Genomic DNA, 26608 nt, shown 5'->3' with positions numbered 1-26608 from the left:
CTTAACATGACAGATACCAGAAGTCAAAACAGTTAAGCCCCAGATTCCTAAAGTCCAATGTTAAAAGCATCTCCAATTCAAAATTAAATCTAGAATTGGCTTCCTATTTCGCAACAAAGCCTCCTTCACTCATGCTGCCAAACATACCCTCGGAAAACTGACTATCCTACCGATCCTCGACTTCGACAATGTCATTTACAAAATCTCCAACACTCTACTCAACAAATTGGATGCAGTCTATCACAGTGCCATCCGTTTTGTCACCAAAGACCCATATACTACCCACCACTGTGACCTGTACGCTCTCGTTTGCTGGCCCTCGCTTTATACTCGTCGCCATTCCCACTGGCCAGGTCATCTACAAGTCTTTGCTAGGTAAAGCCCCGCCTCATCTCAGTTCACTGGTCACCATAGCAGCACCTACCCACAGCACGAGCTCCAGCAGGTATGTTTCACTGGTCATCCCCAAAGCCAATTCCTCCTTTGGACGTCTTTCCTTCCAGTTCTCTGCTGCCAATGACTGGAACGAACTGCAAAAATCGCTGAAGCTGGAGACTCTCCCTCACTAACTTCAAGCACAAGCTGTCAGAGCAGCTCACAGATAATTGCACCTGTACATAGCCCATCTGTAAATAGCCCATCTAACTACCTCATCCCCATACTGTATTTTTTATTTTTTATTTTGCTCCTTTCCACCCCGGTATCTCTACTTGCACATTCATCTTCTGCACATCTATAACGCCAGTGTTTAATTGCTATATCATAATTACCTCGCCACTATGGCCTATTTTATTGCCTTACCTCCCTTATCTTACCTCATTTGCACACACTGTATATATACTTGTTTCTTTTTTTCTACTGAATTATTGACTGTATGTTTGTTTATTCCATGTGTAAACTCTGTGTTGTTGTATGTGTCGAACTGCTTGGCCAGGTCGCAGTTGTAAATTAGAACTTGTTCTCAACTAGCCTACCTGGTAAAATAAAGGTGAAAAAATGTAAACAAAATAAAACATTGGTGGGACATCAAAAAGCCAATTCAAAATGCTACACTGGCTAAAATGATTAGGGGTGAGTCATTGAAAAGATTTGACCATGGTCAATGGTGGATAAGTAAGAAGGGTTTTTGTTTTGCATGGGATACGTATCCCCCATAAACACAAACACTTAAGAGGGCAGGAACAGGAGAAGAAAAACGCCACCAAGTGCTGCATGTTGATTGGTCCAGGTGGTTGGAAGTGGGGACTGTTAAGATTACGGGGTAAACTAATGTTAAGGGGATTAACAGTTGTGGCTAGGCGATGTCAGGGTAGGGAAATGTATGCCACTCTTCTTCTCTTCAGCCTCGGGCTCCATCTTACTCGTCCATGTCGAGATAGACCTCCTTACCTTCTCTGAGGATGACATTTGGCAAAAGGGAATATCGAAGGCACCGAAATACAGAAAGATGGTTCCAAAGCTTTCGGTTGACAATGTGAATGCTGCAGATATAGAGCTACAGGTAAAAGCCGAAGTAAATGTGTTTGTTGACTTGGTAACTGTAGATGTTGTGCGTAGATATTGTTGCTGGGGTTGTATGGGTTATGAAGTTGTTATAACTTGCTTCTATTTTCCCCAGGGATTTGTCATTGGTCTTATTGAATAAGTAAAACTAAAGCCTCCCACAGCACTAGCACTAGTTACTACAACAGCACAGTGATTATAATGCATAACCATCACGTCACAATCCCTTTGTTTAGTTCTACTACATTTCCAAAGTATTCAAATATAATTTATTGCTTCTCCAATAACAATGGGGTCAAAGTAGCATAGGGTCAAAAGGTGAAATGCTATTACCAAACTTGAACAGAAGTGTTCCTTTCAATCATATTTAGTATTGGATTCCATATTAATGTTATTAGGTCTGTTAGTGATACGATGATGATGTGAAACATAATTGCTGTTGTTTATTTTATTTTTGTTGCTCTCAGGACGTGCTGTCTTTCGTGGCTAAGGCCACCGGCCAAAAGTACAGAAATACCTCAGCTAAGCTGCTTATGAGGTCCTCCAGAAAATAGCTTGGCACCTTTCTACATCCCCCATCCATCCCTCTTCCCCATTGGTCCACAGCCATTACCCTTTCTAAAATTCACCTCTCCCTTCTGTCCTCCAAACCACTGTACCACTGGACCTATTTGTCTCTTCTGGATGAGAAGGACAGACTTTGACAGGATACGTAGACAAAATGGCGGTCTTAAAGGTGACGTTCACCAAGACCACTCGGGGCAAGCTAGCCCTGGTGTTGTGGGTCCTCAACTGGATCTCTGTGTTAACGGGCATCATCCTCTTCAGCCTGGGCCTCTTCCTGAAGGTGGAGATCCAGAAACGGAAGGAGCTGATGTCCGCTGATGTCCACTCAGTGCCCAACATGCTCATCGCCACGGGCCTGGTGGCCTGTGTCATCAACTTCCTGGGCGGCAAGATCTGCTACGATTGCGTTGACACCACCAAGTTCCTGCGATGGAAGTTGCTGATGCTACCGTACATCGTGTGCACCTTCCTCTTTACCTTCTGCATCCTGGTGGGTGCGCTCATGTGCTACAGCATGAGGAACGAACTGGAGGAGTCACTATTTCTGGGATTGCGTAACGCCATGCTCTACTACAAGGACACAGGCACGCCGGGACGATGTTATCTCAAGCGCACAGTGGATTTGCTGCAAATCCAATTCCAGTGTTGCGGAAACGCCGGCTTCCGCGATTGGTTCCATGTCCAATGGATCAACAACCGCTGGTTGGACATGACCCACAGTGAAGTAAGAGAGTAAGTACAAAGGAGTACAGTACAGTACCCACCCACACCACCCTCTACCCAGCTTTGGTCCTGTCTGGCCCCTCTACCCAGCTCTGGTCCTGTCTGGCCCCTCTACTCAGCTCTGGTCCTCTCTGGCCCCTCTACCCAACTCTGGTCCTGTCTGACCCCTCTACCCAGCTCTGGTCCTGTCTGACCCCTCTACCCAGACATCAGTGCTAGAGTCTACCCAGCCATTAGGGCCACAGTCTAGCCAACTGACAGGGCCATAGTCTACCCAGCTGAGAGGGCCAGAGTTGAAGGTACTTGATCAATCCAATTGAACCTGTGAATAACCCCAACAAAATGTGCCTTTCAAGACTGTGACAAAATACATACATACTAAATACATACTAACACATAACAATACTGGAAGCAGATGCTACGAGCTGCCAACACCAGTCCTCCTCATTAAGCTGCCCAGTCAAACTGTAAAGTAGCAACACTGTATCAACTGAAAAAGGTGAGGTCAAAGGTTACGAGAGAGGCTTATCCAGTAGGAGTCAAGAGTTCACTGTGACAGGAAATTACCATACGCCTGAGGTTGAATAATTTATCTTTCAATATTTGGTCTTGTTTTTTGTGTTTTGTTTTTTTTACTGTATCAAAGTGACTTATACAAACAGATTCATAGCCCAGGTAAAAAATGTCAATAGTGATGGAAGTCCAGTATTAAATTGATCTACCTTTTCCATATGGCTAATCTATCTAATGTGTACCTCCTGAGTAAATGCTTAAATTAACCTAACCTTAAAGGGATAATTGTCATTTTGGCAATGAAGCCCTTTTTTCTTCTTACCCAGATTCCGATGAACTCATGGATACCATTTGTATGGCTCTGTGTGCAGTTTTAAATGAGCTGAAGGTAGTTTCTGGAGCCATTGCTAACAGCTACCATGCATTAGCTGTCTGGTTTGGGAAGGGGCACTGTAAGATGGACAGTTTTCTTAATCTATTCCTTCATGATGCAGAAGTTGGTGTGAAATGGATGAGAAAAAGTCAAACATTTGTCATCAGTAAAGTCATAGGTCTATGTCTGTGCTTTGATTCTGTAGCAAGACAGATTTATGCCAAAATACAACTAAGCACAATGGCTTAAAAGATCTCACTCTCTCTCCTGCAGCCGTCTGAGGAGTAATGTGGAGGGAAAGTACCTGATGGACGGAGTGCCTTTTAGCTGCTGTAACACATTCTCTCCACGACCCTGCATCCAGACACAGGTCACCAACAACTCCGCCCACTACAACTATGACTGGAAGACGGAGGAGCGCAACCTGTGGACGAGGGGCTGCCGCCAGGTCCTGCTGGATCATTACACCAACATCATGCAGTCCATCGGCTTTATTGTGCTCATCATCTGGTTGTTTGAGGTTGGCCTTACATTAACAAAGCTCCATTCTTATCCTGTAGTTTGAATAAGTCACTATTGTCACTACAGTCACTATTAAGTTGGACATGACATGGTACATCACGTACTATTGGTAATATTAATAACTATGGGGTAGTGTTGAATAGAACCCAGAGTAGCCAAGGGAAGTAATAGGTAGGGATGGTAGGGATGAGGAGGACCCACGGTTGTAGAAAAAGAGTACTTGATTTATCGCAAATGAAGGATTTTCGGGAAATATGGCTTGGGTTGAAAACAGTACAGTCCATCGCAGTAATATTCAGGATACTAAAAAACCCTGAAAAAATGATGATGAAGGTGAGTCTTAAGCTCAGCCCCTCAATAGGGTTCCTACTGCAGCTAGGACTAGGGCCTAAATGCTGCACTGTATAATTAGGGATTCATTTTCCAACTCTAAACAGAGTTTACCTCTCCCCCTTACTGGGAATAAAGGGAGTCTACCAGGACAGCTAAAATCAACTGTCTGTACATACAGGTCACAACAAACAAACTGATATGGGGCACATTGTAAAATGGTATTCGACCTCAATTTGAGAGAAAATGACAGAATTTATAACTTAGGCCTAAACCTCAGCCATAACAATTAACTAATGAGAATGTACATTTAATTAGTTGAACTTTACTTTGTTAAGAGAAAACATGATTTACGTTAATTAACTGCATTCATTAGTTTAAATTACCATATTTAGTTAAGTACACTTTAGTTTAAAAGACAGAGCTAAATCAAATAAAATATGATTAGAACTTCTACTCAGGGAGACTGGGCACATGGGTGAACTACAGGCTAATTATCTAACTCCCCACACATGGCTTAAACCTGAGCAATCAACTCGGTAGCAAAAAATGAAGGTCAGGCACACCTAAACTGGTGGATAGCTATGCTATTTTTTTTTTTTTACCTTTATTTAACCAGGCAAGTCAGTTAAGTACAAATTCTTATTTTCAATGACGGCCTAGGAACAGTGGGTTAACTGCCTGTTCAGGGGCAGAACGACAGATTTGCGGTTACTAGTCTAGTGCACTTTATGTAAACCACACATATATATTCTTTAGCATTTTAGACAATATTAACTTCATGAAATATATGTTTTTAAAGACCTTTTTAAAATGTCGATGAGACCGGTCTAAGCCTGACTCATCACAGGTAGTTTGAGGAGAATGTCAAGAATGAGGTGATTGCTGTCATCATATGACATATTGGTTTTATGACAACTGTGAGTGTGGAGATGGGATGCACCTAGTTCCTGCACATAATCATGACAGGAACAGACAAAGCTTTAGGGGGACAGACAGATATTCCAGTCCAGTGACCAAACTACGGCAGAGGAGGTTGGCCCCGAGGGCAAGACAATTGGTGTACCCAGTCTCCAGGGAGGTGCCACTCTCCCAAGACCAATTTGTCCAGTGGCTGATCACCTTTAGAAGGGGACAGCCATGAAAGACAGTATGGCCTCCGAGAAGCACAGGAACAGTACCCTCACTGGGGCCATGGGAGAAGTCTGTGGTCAAAGAGACGGTGTAATTAAACTTCCATTTACCTCCAAGTGGCTGATCGTTTCTTTCTGTCTCTCTGGTAGCGCTACAAGGTAGTAACAAGGTAGAGTGACATCTAATCCCTTTTCTCTCCCAACAGCTATGGGTGCTGACGGGCGTGCGGTATCTCCAGACAGCTATGGAGAACCTTCTACGGCAGGGTGACCCTGACCTGGAGTCTGACGGCTGGCTCCTGGAGAACAGCATTGCCCAGACGGCCCGCTCTAACTTCAAAATCATCAAGAACCTAGGCAAGTGCTACCAGGTGGACGATGATCCTAACATCGATGTGCCCAGCACCGCTCAGCAAGAGGTGTCCACTTGCCAGATCCCTGTGGCTAGATAGCATAGCGCAGCGTCCCTGGTCCAGGGCTGAGGCACGCAAACGGGCATCAAGTCCCATTGTCATTAGGTGTAAGCCTTTTGGATGGCAGACCTGTCTCCAGATTAAACATGCGACAGCTGTGAACTGAGGGATCAAAAGGTGAAAGTGGCAAGTGTAGCAGGGCACCACAAAGACACACAAACAGGATCAAGGACAGCCTATGCAGAGCGTGTTCTAAAGAATGACCTGCTTTGTCACATGATTCTGTAACACCTGCATCATCTTTAACAGTGTAAGAATATGAACTGGCTCTGCAACTTTGTCATTGTGCCATACTTAAGTCATTAAACTGAAAGGGGAGCAGGGGCAAAGTTGAAACGGGGTTGAACTCGTGTACAACCCAGTACTACAACCCCATAGACATAACGGGACATGGAACGGTCTGAGTGAAAGATGATGTCATAATGAGCCATATATGTCATGGGCAACAATTATGCCAACAAGGCAGTGGAGGCTGCTGACGGGAGGACAGCTCATAATAATGGGCGGAAAGGAGCAAATGGAATGGCATCAAACATGTATTTGATACCATTCCACCTATTCCGCGCCAGCCATTACCACGAGCCCATCCACACCCAATTAAGGTGCCACCGACCTCCTGTGCAAGAAAGTGATGGACATAAACTGTTTAACAAATTGTATAAAGGGAAATGGAAACAGCAAACTTGAATTGCCTTCTACAGTTTCTTCAACTCAGTCTCCTGTATGTAACTTTTTTTGTATTATGGGTTACTTAAGCAATAAGGACCAAGGGGGTGTGATATATAGCCAATATACCACGGCTAAGTGCTGTTCTTGGGCATGACGCAAAGTGCTAGGAAACAGCCCATAGCCATGGGAATATTGGACATATATCACAAACCCCCAAGGTGCCTTATTGCTATTATAAACTGGTTACCAGCGTAATTAGAGCAGTAAAAATACCCATGGTACACAGTCTGATATAGCATGGCTGTCAGCCAATCAGCATTCAGGGCTCGACCCACCCAGTTTATAATATAGAATAGATGCATGGGATATAGAACTGTAAGGCAGATGGTTCAAATAGAGCTGGAAGAGGAGGGCCAGTCCCTTATATTTCTGATGAAAAGGTGACATGGACAAACTGGACTCTTTCAGGAAGATGATATTCCACAGATGATTTCATTTAACGTGTTTTATTGAGCCACACTCCCTCAACCGTTTGAAATGACTTGGTCGGACATCTAGACTGGTCGGACATCTAGACTGGTCGGACATCTAGACTGGTCGGACATCTAGACTGGTCGGACATCGCCTGAACGGTTTCTGCTGTCTGTTTGACTGGCTGTGACTATAGGCAACGCATTTATCTTTCTCTTGTGCCTCTGCCCACACAAGATATTAAGGGCAGCCTTAATAAAACACAAGAGTTTTAACACAACTTGAGAATATTTGATCCCATGTTTTCTTTTGCAGGGACCTTTCATAACTGAGAAATAACCAAGTAAGCACAACTCATTTGCTTAGGAATGTGTTGTCAGGTTATCAGGCTCACACCATCAATGAGATTTGGACAGGTTCATTGTCTAGAAATGTGAAAATTCAGTAATTATGTCATGATAGTGGACAGTTAAGTTGAATAGAAAACATGAGCTGGCACACACCCAGTGAAAATTGTTTTATGTAGAGGTGATGACTAACTGTCACGTTCTGACCTTAGTTCTTTTGTTATGTCCTTGTTTTAGTATGGTCAGGGCGTGAGTTGGGTGGGTTGTCTATGTTTGTTTTTCTATGAGTTGGTATTTCTGTGTTTGGCCTGGTATGGTTCTCAATCAGAGGCAGCTGTCAATCGTTGTCCCTGATTGAAAACCATACTTAGGCAGCCTGTTTTCACCCTTGATTTGTGGGTGATTATTTTATGTGTCTGTGTGTTCCACACGGAACTGTTTCGGTTTTTGTTATTTCACATTGATATTTTGTATTTTTCTGTGTTCTATTAAAAGAATCATGAACACTTATCACGCTGCGCATTGGTCCTCCGATCATTCCTACTACTCCTCGTCAGAGGAGGAAGAAGACCGTTACAGAATCACCCACCAACCAAGGACCAAGCAGCGTGGTAACGGGCAGCAGCAGAAATCTCTGGACTCATGGACATGGGAGGAGATTCTGGACGGCAAGGGACCCTGGGCACAGGCTGGGGAATATCGCCGCCCCAAGGCAAAGCTGGAGGCAGCGAAAGCTGAAAGGCGGCGATATGAGGAGGCAGCACGGCAGCGCGGCTGGGACGAGAGGCAGCCTCAAAAATGTATTTGGGGGGGCACACAGGGAGTGTGGCTAAGTCAGGTCGGAGACCTGCACCCCAACTCCCCGTGCTTACCGTGGAGAGAGGTGGACCAGGCAGGCACCGTGTTGTGCCGTGAGGCGCACGGTGTCCCTGGTACGCAGGCATAGCCCGGTGCGTTACAGTGCAGTGCCTCGTATCGGCCGGGCTAGAGTGGGCATCAAGCCAGGTGCCATGAACCCGGGTCAGCGCATCTGGTCTCCAGTGCATCTCCTCGGGCCGGGTACATGGCACCAGCCCTACGCATGGTGTTCCCGGTTCGCCAGCACAGCCCAGTGGGGTCTATTCCACCTCGCCGCACTGGCCTGGCTACGGGGAGTATCCAGCCAGGTAGGGTCGGTGCTCGAGACCTCTAGTGCGCCTTCACGGTCCGGTCTATCTGGTGCCTCCTCCACGCACCAGGCCTCCGGTAGCAGCCCCCCGCACCAGGCTGTCTCTCCGTCTCCTCCCTACAGGTGATCCCGCCTGCTCAGCGCTGTCAGAGTCTCCCGTCTGTCCTGAGCTGCCGGAGTCTCCCATCTGTCCTGAGCTGCCGAAGTCTCCCGTCTGTCCTGAGCTGCCGGAGTCGCCCGTCTGTCTGTTCTATTAAAAGTATCATGAACACTTACCACGCTGAGCATTGGTCCTCCGATCCTTCCTACTACTCCTCGTCAGAGGAGGAAGGAGACCGTTTTCTTCTTCAGGATGAAGGCCCAAGATGCCGAAACATTGGTAATTTACTCAATGAATTACTGGGAGTTTATATATAGACTGTGTGACTCTCTTTATTATTATAGCTTATGGTTAAGTGACAACTACTCTGTAAACACTAACTTTAATTTTCATGTTTCGGAAAAGCCTTCAAGGAACCTATGTTTTTCAGGAGCCTAAATCAAGAGAATTAAATGGGAGAAAGCTGCTTTTCAATAGTACTATCAATCAGAAAAACGGCACTGTGTTCCAGCAACATTGTACCCAGGACTAATGAACGTATACAGAATACAAAAAGGTTAGCTGTGCAGGAATAATGTGGTGTTTCCACAGTGCAGGTTTGATATAATCTGGTCCTCGGTGAGAATCTATGCGTCTCCCCCTGAGTACTGCTCTAGAGCAGAGTTTCACAAACTCGGTCCTGGGGCCCCTCTGGGTGCACGTTTTAGTTTCTGCACTACGCAACTGATTAAAAATAACCAACTCTTCGTCAAGCTTTGATTATTTGAATCCGCTGTGTCGTGCTAGGGCAGAAGTTTGGGGAAACGTTACTCTTGGAGGTGAATCACTGAGCAAAAGGCCTAAACAAGATAAATGTTTTTAACAGTTTTAAAACCGTTCAGATCTGGCTTAAATCATTTTTATCCATTGGTATACCTTTATTGATACCAGCGAAAACAAAACTATTTTATATTTCCACCAGGAAATAATAAAGCCTATTGTTATTTTTTAAATTTTTGTACAATGTCTATTTAAATATACTGACATCTCTTAAGAGTTTAGGTGCAACACTGAAAAATTGCAATAAAGTCATTGGTTACTTTGTGTTAGTTTATTGATCTGTCTCACGGTCCTGGTAAAGAGGAGACCAAAGCGCAGCGTGATTAGAATACATACTTTTTAATGAATGACGAAGAAAACTTAAACTATATAAAACAACAAACTGAACGTGAAGCTATATAATACTAGTGCAGACACAGGCAACTAGACATAGACATAGACAATAACCCACAAAATACCTACAAAAAAGATGGCTGCCTAAATATGGAGACAACGATAAACAGCTGCCTCTAATTGAGAACCAATCTAGGCAACCATAGACATACATAAACACCTAGATCATAACCCACCCCATAAACCTACAAAACCCCTAGACAGTACATCACCCACATACATCACCCATGTTACACCCTGACCTAACCAAAACAATAAAGAAAACAAAGAATACTAAGGTCAGGGCGTGACAATCTGGAAATTACCCAAATAGAATATAAATGAAGATAAGCTCTTAACAGTTTCATGCTGCACATTTGATTATATAAATTGTAAAAATACTGAACATTTCCCGATATCATACCTATGGACAAATTCTTCGAAGTTAAGAAGAATGTTTTCAAAATCACCTGGCCTGACCACTTTAATAGAAACCACGTTCTCCACTCTCACAGCTTTGCTAGAAACGGGAGTCTCTGGTTGTTTAGGAACTGCTGTACAGATCATGTCTGACTCCTGTTTAGTAACAACAGGCCATAATCCCTCCATTAACAGGATTACACCACACTTCACCTACAATCCATCACAGGACTTCACATCCAATTAAGAACCTGACAAATGGCACTGATGTACAGTAGGCCCAACCGAAGCAGAAATCCAAACATACCATCGAGGCAGACTTTTAGTTCAGTTCAGATATGCAATTTTGATGCAGTCATCAGACCAGTGCTGTAACTGTTATTTTGGATGGAGTATTTAAGTATAACTGCTATATATGCACAGTTGAACTGCAGTTAAACTGCAAAATTACTGCACAGTAGACAAGATACTGCAGTTACAAAATTGACATGTTTTTTTGGATGCTATTTTGCAAAGGAGATCATATGCATAGTATTGTAAATGGTGGTTGTTCACCCAGAGTGGAAAGAAGGCTGAGGTACTGGCTTTGTGTTCACCCACACACCACATATACATACTGTACACCAACGGTACACCAATGACTCAAATCTGGCCTTAGTGGGAACTTACTAAGTATTTGTCACACGATAGACCAGGGTTAGACGAGGGCCATATCGAGACTTTGAGATTTAACAGTGGGTAGCAAAACATTTTTCAAAATTTTTTCCGTTAATGGATGAAAAATGTTTTGGACCGATTGTTTCTTAATCGATTTATGGGAAAAGTAGTGGTTATTTTAAAATACATAGGTCCATTCTACTTTCTACATCATTTTGATTACGTTTTTTTCAAGCTTCAAATTACACCAATTCCTGCTTTGTAAATCTACAGACTGAAGGTTATAGTGTCGTACAGGAGGCCTGGCTAAGGCCAAAATGAAATTTCCCCACTTTCATTAATGTTTTAACTTTTAAAAAGTCCAATATATACCAAACGTCCTTCCTCCAAAGGACATTTTAATGTATTACATTTCAGAACAATCCAGAATTCCATGATGTCATGATAATGTTTTATAGTCATTGCTACCTGGCTATTGCTACAGGCATGTGTGAATGGTCTCTAATGAGTAGCCTACATCAGCCTAGGCAAGGCAAAGGTCCATTTTTATTTCTTTATTATTTCTTTATTCAATTTTATCCCATTTTATGGTATATAATTGGTAGTTGCGACCTTGTCTCATTGAGGCAACTCCCCAGCGGGCACGGGAGGGGTGAAGATAGGGACAACCATGAGTTCATCTGACTCTGGGTCAGTCGATAAAGGGTTTCATCTGACTCCGGGTCAGTAGATAAAGGGTTTCATCTGACTCCGGGTCAGTAGATAAAGGGTTTCATCTGACTCCGGGTCAGTAGATAAAGGGTTTCATCTGACTCCGGGTCAGTAGATAAAGGGTTTCATCTGACTCTGGGTCAGTAGATAAAGGCTTTCATCTGACTCTGGGTCAGTAGATAAAGGGTTTCATCTGACTCCGGGTCAGTAGATAAAGGGTTTCATCTGACTCTGGGTCAGTAGATAAAGGGTTTCATCTGACTCCGGGTCAGTAGATAAAGGGTTCCATCTGACTCCGGGTCAGTAGATAAAGGGTTTCATCTGACTCTGGGTCAGTAGATAAAGGGCCTCATAACCAAAATCCCAAGGTATCACTTTAACACACCGCTCTCTTAACCTGCAAGTCAGTCAAACCAATGTGTCAGATGAAGCACTGTTAGACTGTCTACCTCAGTCAGCTTGTGGGCGTCAGCTTGTGGGCCTATCCCGCCACAATGAGTCGCATGAGGAACCAGGAAATGCCCTGCCAGCCTTACTCTCCTCTAAAAGCGCTGAGCCAATTGTGTACCACCCTTTGGAGCTCCCGGGTCATGGCCGGCTGTGACACAGCCTGGGATCGAACCAGGTTGTAGTGACGCCCTTAGTCCTTAGTTGCAGCAGTGATACAAGATCGAAAATTGGGGAGGAAAATGGGATAAAATACAAAAAAAATATATAATAATAGTTTGTTGAGATCAGTGTAGAAGAATCTGACTGATCTGCACAGGGCCCAGACCTCAACCCCATCCAACACCTTTGGGATGAATTGGAACGCTGACTGTGCACCAGGCCTAATCGCCCAACATCGGTGCTCGGCCTCACTAATGCTCCTGTGGCAGAATGGAAGCAACTCCATGCAGCAATGTTCCAACATCTAGTGGAAAGTCTTCCCAGAAGAGTGGAGGCTGTTATTTCAGAAAAGTGGGGACGAACTCCATATTAATGCCCATGATTTGGGAATGAGATGTTCGACGAGCAGGTGTCCACATACTTTTGGCCATGTAGTGTACCTTGCATGCTCTCTTGGGTCAGTCGTCCTACCGAATCAGACGCCAGCAAGTTTTTTTTAAATCCAGCCTTCCTCTGGGAACACCATCGGCCTCTACGTCCAGATCCCACACACTCATATCAGCTACTGCACCACACTTTGATTTCTTATTTTCCCCAGTCCCATTAACAATAGACAAAACCCATTCCACCCAGCCACCACAAACCAGGCCTGCATACACCTCCCCAAATAAACAAATAAATAAAAGCATTAGTTATTGTGTGAATGCTGTCCTTTCTACACCTTCCCCTGTCATCAGGGCTGGTAAGAACACACACACACAACCTACACATTGTATATAGGCTACATACATCCCTTACTGTGCCAACTAGATTACCAGGTTTCAATGGAGTGGAAGAGAGGTTTGAACAAAAGCAAGGCCTTGTTCACAAAAACAATCTTCCCCTCTGACAAGGACGAATCCATTCTGATTGTTGACGGTGTCACCATCAGAATGGTGAACAAGTGATTCAGCAACTACTAGTATAATGTTATAATTCCAGTGACATTGCCTTTTTCATTAATAATCCCCCAGAATGTTTCCATTTCTATCCTGGTGATTGGTGTTTGTTTGTTAATTTCAGATACAGTCTCTGAGACAGCAGGCTGTGAAAATAATTGCAATCTCTTCAACAAAGGCCACAAAACAAGCTTTCAAACATGTCCCCGGTGCAGACATGGCGCTGGGTGACAGATGCTTTCAGAACACACAAACATTTCTGTTCGCTTGGCATAATGTCCTCATGACCCTGACCCTTATGACCCTGGAGCCTGAAAGGGCTGCATGTGATTCTGACCACCCAGAGAGATAGCCTCTCTATTCAGCCTTTTCAGGATTCAATGTCTCTCTCTCGCTCTCACTCTTTGCTTAATAAACAAATTATTGAGTAAAAGTATGTAGATAGAACATTGTCAAGTGCTGTCCAAATGGTGTCTCAAGACATTAAATAACACTAGTGTTTTTACACATGAAGGGAGCTTATTAGCTCACTAACTGTTGTCCAAACCAGTTGTTAGACCTCTTTGCCTAAACTGTTGATGTTTGTTGTTATCCCTAGTTTTGCTTAGCCTTGTTTATTTTTCAATACACAACATATTTAACATTTATTATATAGTAGTGGTTGTGTATCAATTACACCTACTGTAGTTGAAAAAAGCCTGTCCAGTCTTCCAATGGTTGTTTACTGGTTTCACTTCTGTATTTCATCACTAGGTGGAGACATTGACCACTGCACGTCACACCCTGAGTACTAACCTTTATGGTCTACCTTTTATTTATTTAACTCGGCAAGTCAGTTAAGAACAAATTCTTATTTTCAATGACGGGCCTACCAAAAGCCAAAAGGCCTCCTGCGGGGACTTTTTAAAAAGAGAAAGAGCACAACACTACATAAAGAGAGACCTAAGACAACAACATATCATGGCAGAAATACATGAAAACACAGCATGGTAGCAACACAATATGACAACAACATGGTAGCAACACAACATGGTAGCGTCACAACATGGTAGCGACACAACATGGTAGCAACACAACATGACAACAACACAACATGGCAGCAACACAACATGATAGCAACACAACATAGCGTGGCAGAAATACATGAAAACACAACATGGTAGCAACACAATATGACAACAACATGGTAGCAGCACAATATGACAACAACATGGTAGCAACAGAACATGGCAGCAATACAACATGGCAGCAGCACATCATGGTAGCAGCACAAAACATGGTACAAACATTATTGGTTACAGAAAGGGAAGCACAAAGGGAAAGAACCTCACTGTCTCTCATTAGCACCACCAGCTGAATAACGTTGTCTCCCTATTTGTCTTCCCCATGCCCTATATGAACTTGTCCATTCTCTTTGTGATTATTCTGAAGAAGGCCGAAATGTCAATCTTTTAAGCCTGTCTATGAAAACCACATGTTTAATGCTGAGCGAGCGTTTATCCTTTTTGCTGTTCATGTTTTTAGGTTGCATCTCTACTCACGTTGGTTGAGCACCTTCTACTTCTTTCCATATTATTTAATTTTAAGTAACTGCCAAGTGAAAATCTCAATTTTAAAAGTTCCTCATCTGTTAACTCATACCCAAATAATGTTGTTGACTCATCCTATACTAATATTTGTAGCCAAGGCATAAAAAATGTCAAACATAATGTCAAACAGACCGTTTAAAAAATGTTCGCCATTTCCTCATCTGAGGAGGATGAGCCGGCCAATCAGCAGTCTAGAGGAGGAGGAGCTAGCCAATCATGAATACTTTTATGACCAATATACACCCATACTATTCCAACACAGAAAAGCTGTTTTTTTAACATACTTAATTTTAAAAAAATTTGGAAGGAAAACTATTTCACACATATTATTGTAAGTAATTATAGTTCATATTTAATAGAAATATGGAAACACTGGAAAGTTACTTTAAGATGAAACATTTGAACTAAATACAGGCCTGGTACTTCTATATTTTTATACTCTTAACTAATTTTATATTCATCAGAATTTATGGTTTCTGATGCTGCTGATAGGATATTTCATTGGGGGGTAGGAGTAGTGAACCTAGATGCAGCTGTCTGGTATCACAATCACTTGACACGGTAACAACGATAGATCAAATCAAATGTTATTTGTCACCCACTTCAAATACAATAGGTGAAATGTTTCCTTACACGCCTTTAACCAATACTGCAGTTCAAGAAAGAGTTAAGAAAATATTGACTAAATAAACTAAAGTAAAAATAGTCAAATATGAAGTGACACAATAAAAATAACAATAACGAGGCTATATACAGGGGATACCGGTACCGAGTCAATGTACGGGGGTGTCACGCCCTGCTCTGTTTCACCTGTTCTTGTGCTTGTCTCCACCCCCCTCCAGGTGTCGCCCGTCTTCCCCATTATCCATATTTATACCTGTGTTTTCTGTCTGTCTGCTGTAAGTTGGTCTTGTTTGTTCAAGCATACCAGCGTTTTGTCTTAGCTCCAGGTTTTCCCTAGTCTATCTTTTTCTCGTCCTCCTGGGTTTTGACCTTTTCCTGTCCTGACCCTGTGCCTGACCACTGCCTGACCTGACCCTGTGCCTGACCACTGCCTGACCTCACCTTGTGCCTGACCACTGCCTGACCTGACCCTGACCCTGTGCCTGACCACTGCCTGACCTCACCTTGTGCCTGACCACTGCCTGTCCTGACCCTGTGCCTGACCACTGCCTGACCTGACCACTGCCTGACCTCACCTTGTGCCTGACCACTGCCTGACCTGACCCTGACCCTGTGCCTGACCACTGCCTGACCACTGCCTGTCCTGACCCTGTGCCTGACCACTGCCTGACCACTGCCTGTCCTGACCACTGCCTGACCTGACCCTGTGCCTGACCACTGCCTGACCTGACCCTGACCCTGTGCCTGACCACTGCCTGTGCCTGACCACTGCCTGTCCTGACCCTGTGCCTGACCACTGCCTGACCTGACCCTGTGCCTGACCTGACCACTGCCTGACCTGACCCTGTGCCTAACCACTGTCTGACCTGACCCTGTGCCTGACCACTGCCTGTCCTGACCCTGTGCCTGACCACTGCCTGTCCTGACCCTGTGCCTGACCACTGCCTGACCACTGCCTGACCTGACCCTGTGCCTGTCCTGACCCTGTGCCTGACCACTGCCTGTCCTGACCCTGTGCCTGACCACTGCCTGACCTGACCCTGTGCCTGACCTGACCACTGCCTGTCCTGACCCTGTGCCTGACCACTGCCTGTCCTGACCCTGTGCCTGACCACTGTCTGACCTGACCCTGTGCCTGACCACTGCCTGTCCTGACCACTGCCTGTCCTGACCCTGTGCCTGACCACTGCCTGACCTGACCCTGTGCCTGACCTGACCACTGCCTGTCCTGACCCTGACCCTGTGCCTGACCACTGCCTGACCTGACCCTGACCCTGTGCCTGACCACTGTCTGACCTGACCCTGTGCCTGACCACTGTCTGACCTGACCCTGTGCCTGACCACTGCTTGACCTGACCACTGTCTGACCTGACCCTGTGCCTGACCACTGCCTGTCCTGACCACTGCCTGTCCTGACCCTGTGCCTGACCACTGCCTGACATGACCCTGTGCCTGACCTGACCACTGCCTGTCCTGACCCTGTGCCTGACCACTGCCTGACCTGACCCTGTGCCTGACCACTGCCTGACCTGACCCTGTGCCTGACCACTGCCTGACCTGACCCTGACCCTGTGCCTGACCACTGCCTGACCTCACCTTGTGCCTGACCACTGCCTGTCCTGACCCTGTGCCTGACCACTGCCTGACCTGACCCTGTGCCTGACCACTGCCTGTCCTGACCCTGTGCCTGACCACTGCCTGACCACTGCCTGTCCTGACCCTGTGCCTGACCACTGCCTGACCTGACCCTGTGCCTGACCACTGCCTGTCCTGACCCTGTGCCTGACCACTGCCTGACCTGACCACTGCCTGTCTCTGATCCTGACCCTGACCACTGCCTGTCCTGACCACTGCCTGTCTCTGGTCCTGAACCTGCCATCCTGTACCTTTGCGCCACCTCTGGATTATCTACCCCTGCCTGCCTTGACCTGTCGTTTGCCTGCCCCTTTTGTTACAATAAACATTGTTACTTCACACAGTCTGCATGTGGGTCTTACCTTGGTTCCTGATAGGGGGTACAGGTTAGTCGAGGTAATTGAGGTAGTGGTAAAGTGACTATGCATAGATAATAAACAGCGAGTAGCAGCAGTGTAAAAACAGGGGGGCTTGTCAATGTAAATAGTCCACATGGCCATTTGATTAATTGTTCAGCAGTCGTGTGACTTGGAGGTAGAAGCTGTTAAGGAGCCTTTTGGACCTACCAATAGGAAAGCAAAATTCAAGATGAGATCTCCTTTATAAGTTGCGTCCATCTCCTAGACAAAAAAGAGCACTAGTCAATACTAAAGTGAAATGTTATTTTTCTCATACATCTCAATTGTCACTCCTGAGAAGTAGACATGGATCTGTCTCCCAGTGATCACTGTATGAGTTTCTCTGAATTCTCTCACGCATGTCTCTTTTCTCAGTCTCAGCTACTAGATAAATGAGAGTAGTACAAGATGTTAAATGAGTCTCAATGTGATACGAACAATTAGATGTTCTTTCTCAAATATGTCTTACATATAGAACTCAGTGGTACTGACACATTGTAATCTTGGACCTACCTCACCATGAACTATATATGAGACTAATTATTACAGGCCTGATCAATTCATGCAAATGTCATCTCAGATATCTCTACACAATCTCAAAGCAGTGCTGAAGTGTAAAATAATCACAACAGTGGAGCAGATATGATTTATTTCCATTAATTCATCATTCAATATACATTCATACTGTTCCAACACATGTCATTTGTTAAGTATACCTAGTCCTTCTCAAGTGTGTTTGGGAAATGAGCTGCAAACACAATACCGGGCATAGATGTCAAGTCAAGGAAAACAACTTTGCCCAAAACATGCTCAAGGGCAATTACAACTGTGTTGATGGAGTGTTAAGTATTTTGCAGCAAAGAACAACCTGCACTTTCAAATTCAGGTGTCCATTTGTGCCCATCTGAGGAATCAGGTGCCCATTTGTGCCCATCTGAGGAATCAGGTGCCCATTTGTGCCCATCTGAGGAATCAGGTGCTCATTTGTGCCCATCTGAGGAATCAGGTGCCCATTTGTGCCCATCTGAGGAATCAGGTGCCCATTTGTGCCCATCTGAGGAATCAGGTGCTCATGTGTGCCCATCTGAGGAAACAGGTGCCCATGTGTGCCCATCTGAGGAATCAGGTGCCCATTTGTGCCCATCTGAGGAATCAGGTGCCCATTTGTGCCCATCTGAGGAATCAGGTGCCCATTTGTGCCCATCTGAGGAATGCCCATCTGAGGAATCAGGTGCCCATTTGTGCCCATTTGAGGAATCAGGTGCCCATTTGTGCCCATCTGAGGAATCAGGTGCCCATTTGTGCCCATCTGAGGAATCAGGTGCTCATTTGTGCCCATCTGAGGAATCAGGTGCCCATTTAACATTTAACATTTAAGTCATTTAGCAGACGCTCTTATCCAGAGCGACTTGTGCCCATCTGAGGAATCAGGTGCCCATTTGTGCCCATCTGAGGAATCAGGTGCCCATTTGTGCCCATCTGAGGAATCAGGTGCCCATTTGTGCCCATCTGAGGAATCAGGTGCCCATTTGTGCCCATCTGAGGAATGCCCATCTGAGGAATCAGGTGCCCATTTCTGCCCATCTGAGGAATCAGGTGCCCATTTGTGCCCATCTGAGGAATCAGGTGCCCATTTGTGCCCATCTGAGGAATCAGGTGCTCATTTGTGCCCATCTGAGGAATCAGGTGCCCATTTGTGCCCATCTGAGGAATCAGGTGCCCATTTGTGCCCATCTGAGGAATCAGGTGCCCATTTGTGCCCATCTGAGGAATCAGGTGCCCATTTGTGCCCATTTGAGGAATGCCCATCTGAGGAATTAGGTGCCCATTTGTGCCCATCTGAGAAATCAGGTGCTCATTTGTGCCCATCTGAGGAATCAGGTGCCCATTTGTGCCCATCTGAGGAATCAGGTGCCCATTTGTGCCCATCTGAGGAATCAGGTGCCCATTTGTGCCCATCTGAGGAATCAGGTGCCCATTTGTGCCCATCTGAGGAATCAGGTGCCCATTTGTGCCCATCTGAGGAATCAGGTGCCCATTTGTGCCCATCTGAGGAATCAGGTGCTCATGTGTCACCTGATTCCTCAGACGTAAAGAAGAATTCAATCTGTCCATACTTTATTTGTGCTACATTATAAAAAAAATAACTATGAAATTGTTCCTTCTCTTTCCCATAATGCCTTGATGTCAGACGAGTTCTGTTAACTTGTGCCCTGTGAAATGCCTTCACTGAATGCAATGAATTAATATGGCGACCAGCATGTTTTTCTATTGAAGAGAGGTGCCTTGCCTCCAGTTGAAGTTCGCTTGATGCTCCAATTATGTTTGTTCTCGACTTTTCGTCACAAAAACTACTGTCATTGGTCATCCATGCGCAAACGTCAGCTGTGGTATTAGCTGGCTTTATGATTTGCGAAATAGCAGGGATAGGCTGCACTAGTTTGACTGCATGGTCCATTTGCATTTGTATATTTTGAGTACCATGTATGAGTCTTAACAAATAGCCATTTTTGTCTTAAAAATGGAAACAAGAATGGGTCAATAATGGGCCACGGGCTCTGACGGTGTCTGCCAGGTGCACACGAAGGTGAATATTTGCAGTTTGGTAGTGCTCACCATCAAGAGTACTAATTTGAGAGCAAAAGTTCCATAGCAGTTTCTCTGCATGATCGATCTGTTGTATTGATATGGAAGAATCAGAAGAATGAAAATCGCTTCACTTAGAAGGAGGAAGTGACTGTCGTAAAGCGTTCCAAGAACACCACGGAAAACAACAGGTCCAAAAACGATGAAAAGAGCCCAATATTCTGATGCCTTAAAAAACATCCTGGGTTCCCGAGTGGCACAGTGGTCTAAGGCACTGCATCACTGTACTAGCTGTGCCACTAGAGATCCTGGTTTGAGTCCAGGCTCTGTCTCAGTCGGCTGTGACCTGGAGACTCATGGGGCAGTGCACAATTGGCCCAGCGTCGTCCGGGTTGGGGGAGGGTTTGGCCGGCAGGGATGTCCTTGTCCCATCTCGCACTAGCGACTCCTGTGGCGGGCCTGGTGCAGTGCACGCTGACATGGTCGCCAGGTGTACAGTGTTTCCTCCGACACGTTAGTGTGGCTAACTTCTGGGTTAAATGGACATTGTGTCAAGAAACAGTGCAGGTTGGATGGGTTGTGTTTCGGAGGACGCGCGGCTCTCAACCTTCGCCTCTCCTGAGTCCATACGGGAGTTTCAGCGATGAGACAAGACTGTAACTACCAATTGAATACCAGGAAATTGGGGAGAAAAAGGGCTAAAAAAAATATTAACATCCTGTGAGATGCTACTGATTGAGGATATTGCATCAAGGATGGTGGTTGGATGTTTTGCAATTGCTTGTCTATTTATTTTGTTTCTTTTGACATGCTGAAGGGCTGATGAGAAAACGCAGTGGAAAACCATAGCATCAGAAGGCGCATCATTCCTAACAGAGCTGAGTGCATGTAGTCTATGTGCTGGATTAGGTCATAGCTTTTAAGTTGAAAGCCAACAGGGACCCTTGACACCTTTCGCAGTGGTATTTGTCTCATAGGCCATTTTGGCATCATCAGCAAGTGGTTGAAGCGTGTGAGGTGGCTCTTTTGGATCCATTTCTTGGAATGGAAATGCATGAGCATGTCCCCTTTGCCTTCACAGTCTTTCCAGGCTGTTCCAGGCTGTTCTTTCTTCTTCCTACAACATCTAAAGTTAAGCTTTTCCTGAAAACCAGGCTTGAGAAACAATGATCTTATTTGAGCATAAATGTGAACCTCCATGAAGGATGATGCTGATCAGTTTCTGAGATGCTGGTCCCACCGGTCAGACATTTGAATTGTTCCCTCTCTACTGACGCAAAATATTTGCTGCAATGCTTTCGCATCACAATAGGGGAAGATGCAGAGTGGGAAAAATAGTCTCTGAACTTCTGTACACTGCTGAAGCAGTCTGTGATGAGACAATCTGGACAAAGGGCCTTCCTTACCAGTTACTATATAGTTTAAGCCATGATTACCAAAAAGTTATGGATGCATTGTCATATAATGGTTTGCCTGTTTTTGTTGTGTCGTTGGATGTTGACTGTGCACCCTCCTCACTAGACAACTTTTCAAATCCCTCACTGAAGATAAAGTTATCATCATAAGGCCAATCCATCAAATTAGGCAACACTTCCTCAAAAGATTCAGATGGATCATACTGATTAATATTGTCACATCAGGAGTATCTCTGCTGGCTGATCTGAAGTTGGAAGTTGGCTCTTGGTTCTCAATGGTAAAGTCAATGGTTGAAACATTCTCTTGTACTGGTAACAGAAAATAATAAAACAACAGTTTAATAGTATGTTTAGACAACATTTATTAACAGTAAAACATTGTGTTGCACTATCATTGTGAGTGTCTCAAAAGAATTTGGCAAAATAACACACACAAACGTGATAAACGCAAATTAGATGTTTATGCAAATATGTTCTAGTACAAGAGGGTGCTACTATAAAACATAGGAAGTGAAATAAGAATGTATAACTTACTTAAATATTGTTAATCCTCAGTAAAATATATCACCCCTCATAGCCTGGTTCCTCTCTAGGTTTCTTCCTAGGTTCCGGCCTTTCTAGGGAGTTTTTCCTAACCACCGTGCTTCTACACCTGCATTGCTTGCTGTTTGGGGTTTTAAGCTGGGTTTCTGTACAGCACTTTGTGACATCAAATGATGTAAGAAGGGCTTTATAAATACATTTGATTGATTGATTGATTGTTCATGCTGTCCTGATGGAGCTGGTGCATTCTGTCCTGATGGAGCTGGTCTGTTCTGTCCTGATGGGGCTGGTGCATTCTGTCCTGATGGAGCGGGTGCGTTCTGTCCTGATGCAGTTGGTGCATTCTGCCCTGAAGGGGCTGGTGTGTTCTGTCCTGATGCAGTTGGTGCATTCTGCCCTGAAGGGGCTGGTGTGTTCTGTCCTGATGGGGCTGGTGCATTCTGCCCTGAAGGGGCTGGTGTGTTCTGTCCTGATGGTGCGGGTCTGTTCTGTCCTGATGGGGCTGGTGCATTCTGCCCTGAAGGGGCTGGTGTGTTCTGTCCTGATGCAGTTGGTGCATTCTGCCCTGAAGGGGCTGGTGTGTTCTGTCCTGATGCAGTTGGTGCATTCTGCCCTGAAGGGGCTGGTGTGTTCTGTCCTGATGCAGTTGGTGCATTCTGCCCTGAAGGGGCTGGTGTGTTCTGTCCTGATGGAGCTGGTCTGTTCTGTCCTGATGCAGTTGGTGCATTCTGCCCTGAAGGGGCTGGTGTGTTCTGTCCTGATGCAGTTGGTGCATTCTGCCCTGAAGGGGCTGGTGCGTTCTGTTCTGATGGGGCTGCTGTGTTCTGTCCTGATGGAGCTGGTGTGTTCTGTCCTGATGGAGCTGGTCTGTTCTGTCCTGATGGAGCTGGTGCGTTTTGCCCTGAAGGGGCTGGTGCGTTCTGCCCTGAAGGGGCTGGTGTGTTCTGTCCTGATGGAGCTGGTGCTTTCTGCCCTGAAGGGGCTGGTGTGTTCTGTCCTGATGGAGCTGGTGCATTCTGTCCTGAAGGGACTGGTGTGTTCTGTCCTGATGGAGCTGGTGCATTCTGTCCCGAAGGGGCTGGTGTGTTCTGTCCTGAAGGGGCTGGTGTGTTCTGTCCTGATGGGGCTGGTGTGTTCTGTCCTGATGGGGCTGGTGTGTTCTGTCCTGATGAGGCTGGTGCGTTCTGTCCTGATGGGGCTGGTGCATTCTGTCCTGAAGGGGCTGGTGTGTTCTGTCCTGAAGGGGCTGCTGTGTTCTGTCCTGAAGGGGCTGGTGTGTTCTGTCCTGATGGGGCTGGTGTGTTCTGTCCTGAAGGGGCTGGTGTGTTCTGTCCTGATGGGGCTGGTGTGTTCTGTCCTGATGGGGCTGGTGTGTTCTGTCCTGAAGGGGCTGGTGTGTTCTGTCCTGAAGGGGCTGCTGTGTTCTGTCCTGAAGGGGCTGGTGTGTTCTGTCCTGAAGGGGCTGCTGTGTTCTGTCCTGAAGGGGCTGCTGTGTTCTGTCCTGAAGGGGCTGGTGTGTTCTGTCCTGAAGGGGCTGCTGTGTTCTGTCCTGAAGGGGCTGGTGTGTTCTGTCCTGATGGGGCTGGTGTGTTCTGTCCTGAAGGGGCTGGTGTGTTCTGTCCTGATGGGGCTGGTGTGTTCTGTCCTGATGGGGCTGGTGCGTTCTGTCCTGATGGGGCTGGTGTGTTCTGTCCTGATGAGGCTGGTGCGTCCTGTCCTGATGGAGCTGATACATTCTGTCCTGAAGGGGCTGATGCATTCTGCCCTGAAGGGGCTGGTGTGTTCTGTCCTGATGGAGCTGATACATTCCGTCCTGGAGCTGATGCATTCTGCCCTGAAGGGGCTGGTGCATTCTGTCCTGATGGGGCTGGTGCGTTCTGCCCTGAAGGGGCTGGTGCATTCTGTCCTGATGGAGCTGCTGTGTTATGTCCTGATGGGGCTGGTGCGTTCTGTCCTGATGGGGCTGCTGTGTTCTGTCCTGAAGGAGCTGATGCATTCTGCCCTGAAGGTGCTGCTGCGTTCTGTCCTGATGGGGCTGGTGTGTTCTGTCCTGAAGGGGCTGGTGCGTTCTGTCCTGAAGGGGCTGGTGCATTCTGTCCTGAAGGGGCTGGATCGTTCTGTCCTGAAGGGGCTGGTGCGTTCTGTCTTGATGGAGCTGATACATTCTGCCCTGAAGGGGCTGGTGTGTTCTGTCCTGAAGGGGCTGGTGTGTTCTGTCCTGATGGGGCTGGTGCGTTCTGTCCTGATGGGGCTGGTGTGTTCTGTCCTGATGAGGCTGGTGCGTCCTGTCCTGATGGAGCTGATACATTCTGTCCTGATGGAGCTGATGCATTCTTCCCTGAAGGGGCTGGTGCGTACTGTCCTGATGGGGTGGTTGCATTCCCTTCATTCGGGCAGGCTGCAGGGAGTAAAATAAAAATAAATAAAAAATGGTGTCTGCTATGTTCAAATATGTCAGAGCAATGCCACGCCACTGCACACCAAATGTGCAGTCCTTCTTGGTCTTTAAGTGGCCCAGTCTTGTCTTTATTCATATTTCTTCTCCATCTGCTTCCAGGCTCTGGTCTTGTCATTTTAAGTCTCCAATATCATTCACTGGCTAGCCCAGTGCTACAATGTGTTTGCTCACTCAATTATCATCAAGATACCTAACACATCTTATAAAGATTCAAGATGCAATACTAATATGCATTACCAAATAAAAAATGTATACATTTTGTCCCTTAAAAACAGTACACACATATGCTGAAATACTAAGCTACCAGCTAGGCTAACGTTATATTGTAATTCAATATGCATGGGGGTCTTGAATGAAGTATATCATGTGATAAACTTGCATAACTTATACAAACAGATAAAGCTGTTTTACTTAGTTAGCTCTTCCAAACACTGATGCAGCTTTTCCCCGTGAGATTTTAAGAAGAGCTCCCTGGCAAAACCATATGACGTGCATTTGCTCCTTGGCAGCTAGCTAATCCACACGGGCCTATACTGTTTCGCGTTTATTTCAAATAACATGTAAATCATTTGACGACCTTACTTGAAATGTGATTAGATGCCAGTCAAAGACCTGCGGGAAAGACGTTTGGAGTTACGACTGAGGTCATCGCTTTGCTGATGCTGACGATGAGTCATCTGCTGACCCTCGCCTGATGCTGACGATGAGTCATCTGCTGACCCTCGCCTGATGTTGACGATGAGTGATCTGCTGACCCTCGCCTGATGCTGACGATGAGTGAGCTGCTGACCCTCGCCTGATGTTGACGATGAGTGAGCTGCTGACCCTCGCCTGATGTTGACGATGAGTGAGCTGCTGACCCTCGCCTGATGTTGACGATGAGTGAGCTGCTGACCCTCGCCTGATGTTGACGATGAGTGAGCTGCTGACCCTCGCCGCAGATAGTTTGAATTTGTTAAATAAAGAAGGTAACAATCGTAATCAACTGAATACACTGTGGATGATTAAATTCTCGTACCCCAAGGTGAAATAATAATATATGTAATATATAATTTTCAGGGCTATATCAATATGGAAAATTATAGCGTGCTGTTGTATTTCTGAATAGCCAACTGCTAACTGCAGTTGTTGCATGTAGCTACGTTAATGTTGTTGGAAAATGTAGCTACAACCGGGTTAGCAGCTGGCTGTTCAGAAATACAAAAGCACGCTATCAATTTTCCATTTTGATCTCCCAGACAGCACGCACCAGCCCCCACTGGATTGAACGCGCCAGCTCCAGTGGAACAGCACACACCATCCATGTGATGGTTGCAGGGAATAGGCCAAAAAAATACAATTTTACTGTATGTGCTATTGTCTCCTCTCAGACCCAGTCCAGATCCGAGAGCTGCACTCTCTCATTGACATCGTTGGAGAGAAACACTGTGAGCTACATGAGAAAAGCCCATATGTGCCGTCCGGCGAGCAAGAGTTGTTTACTGACAGTGGCATGTTCCTCTCATCGTTCCGCCTTGCTTCCCCGAGGGGAAGTGAGTCAAATCAAATCAAAGTTTATTTGTCACTAGTGCCGAATACAACAGGTGTAGACCTTACAGTGAAATGTTTACTTACAGGCTCTAACCAATAGTGCAAAAAAGGTATTAGGTGAACAATAGGTAAGTAAAGAAATAAAACAACAGTAAAAAGACAGACTATATACAGTAGCGAGGCTATAAAAGTAGTGAGGCTACATACAGACACCGGTTAGTCAGGCTGATTGGGGTAGTATGTACATGTAGATATGGTGAAAGTGACTATGCATGTATGATAAACAGAGAGTAGCAGCAGCGTAAAAAGAGGGGTTGGGGGGAGGAGCACAATGCAAATAGTCCGGGTAGCCATTTGATTACCTGTTCAGGAGTCTTATGGCTTGGGGGTAAAAATAGTTGAGAAGCCTTTT

At 45.6% G+C, this 26608-nt stretch overlaps 1 protein-coding gene across 1 annotated transcript; it reads left to right on the top strand.

The window, feature by feature from the left end:
* Positions 1–290: 290 nt before the first annotated feature.
* On the top strand, positions 291–8134 carry LOC115117212 (photoreceptor outer segment membrane glycoprotein 2-like). The gene is made up of 4 exons (XM_029645678.2): positions 291–1501; positions 1971–2802; positions 3953–4199; positions 5871–8134. The coding sequence occupies exons 2-4, from the start codon at positions 2225–2227 to the stop codon at positions 6114–6116; spliced, it is 1071 nt and encodes a 356-aa protein (XP_029501538.1). The 5' UTR covers positions 291–1501; positions 1971–2224; the 3' UTR covers positions 6117–8134.
* Positions 8135–26608: the final 18474 nt, after the last annotated feature.

The sequence above is a fragment of the Oncorhynchus nerka genome, linkage group LG24 (genome assembly GCF_034236695.1).
Source record: "Oncorhynchus nerka isolate Pitt River linkage group LG24, Oner_Uvic_2.0, whole genome shotgun sequence".
Lineage (NCBI taxonomy): Eukaryota > Metazoa > Chordata > Actinopteri > Salmoniformes > Salmonidae > Oncorhynchus > Oncorhynchus nerka.
The sequence above is the reverse complement of the archived record's forward strand: the minus strand, read 5'-3'. Positions and strand labels throughout refer to the sequence as shown.

Bases quoted from the DNA above. Each gene is read 5' to 3' on its own strand.
- LOC115117212 (XM_029645678.2), top strand. From the start codon at position 2,225: ATGGCGGTCTTAAAGGTGACGTTCACCAAGACCACTCGGGGCAAGCTA. The intron at 2,803-3,952 runs GTAAGTACAAAG...TCTCTCCTGCAG, and splicing joins ACCCACAGTGAAGTAAGAGA to CCGTCTGAGGAGTAATGTGG. The intron at 4,200-5,870 runs GTTGGCCTTACA...CTCTCCCAACAG, and splicing joins TCATCATCTGGTTGTTTGAG to CTATGGGTGCTGACGGGCGT.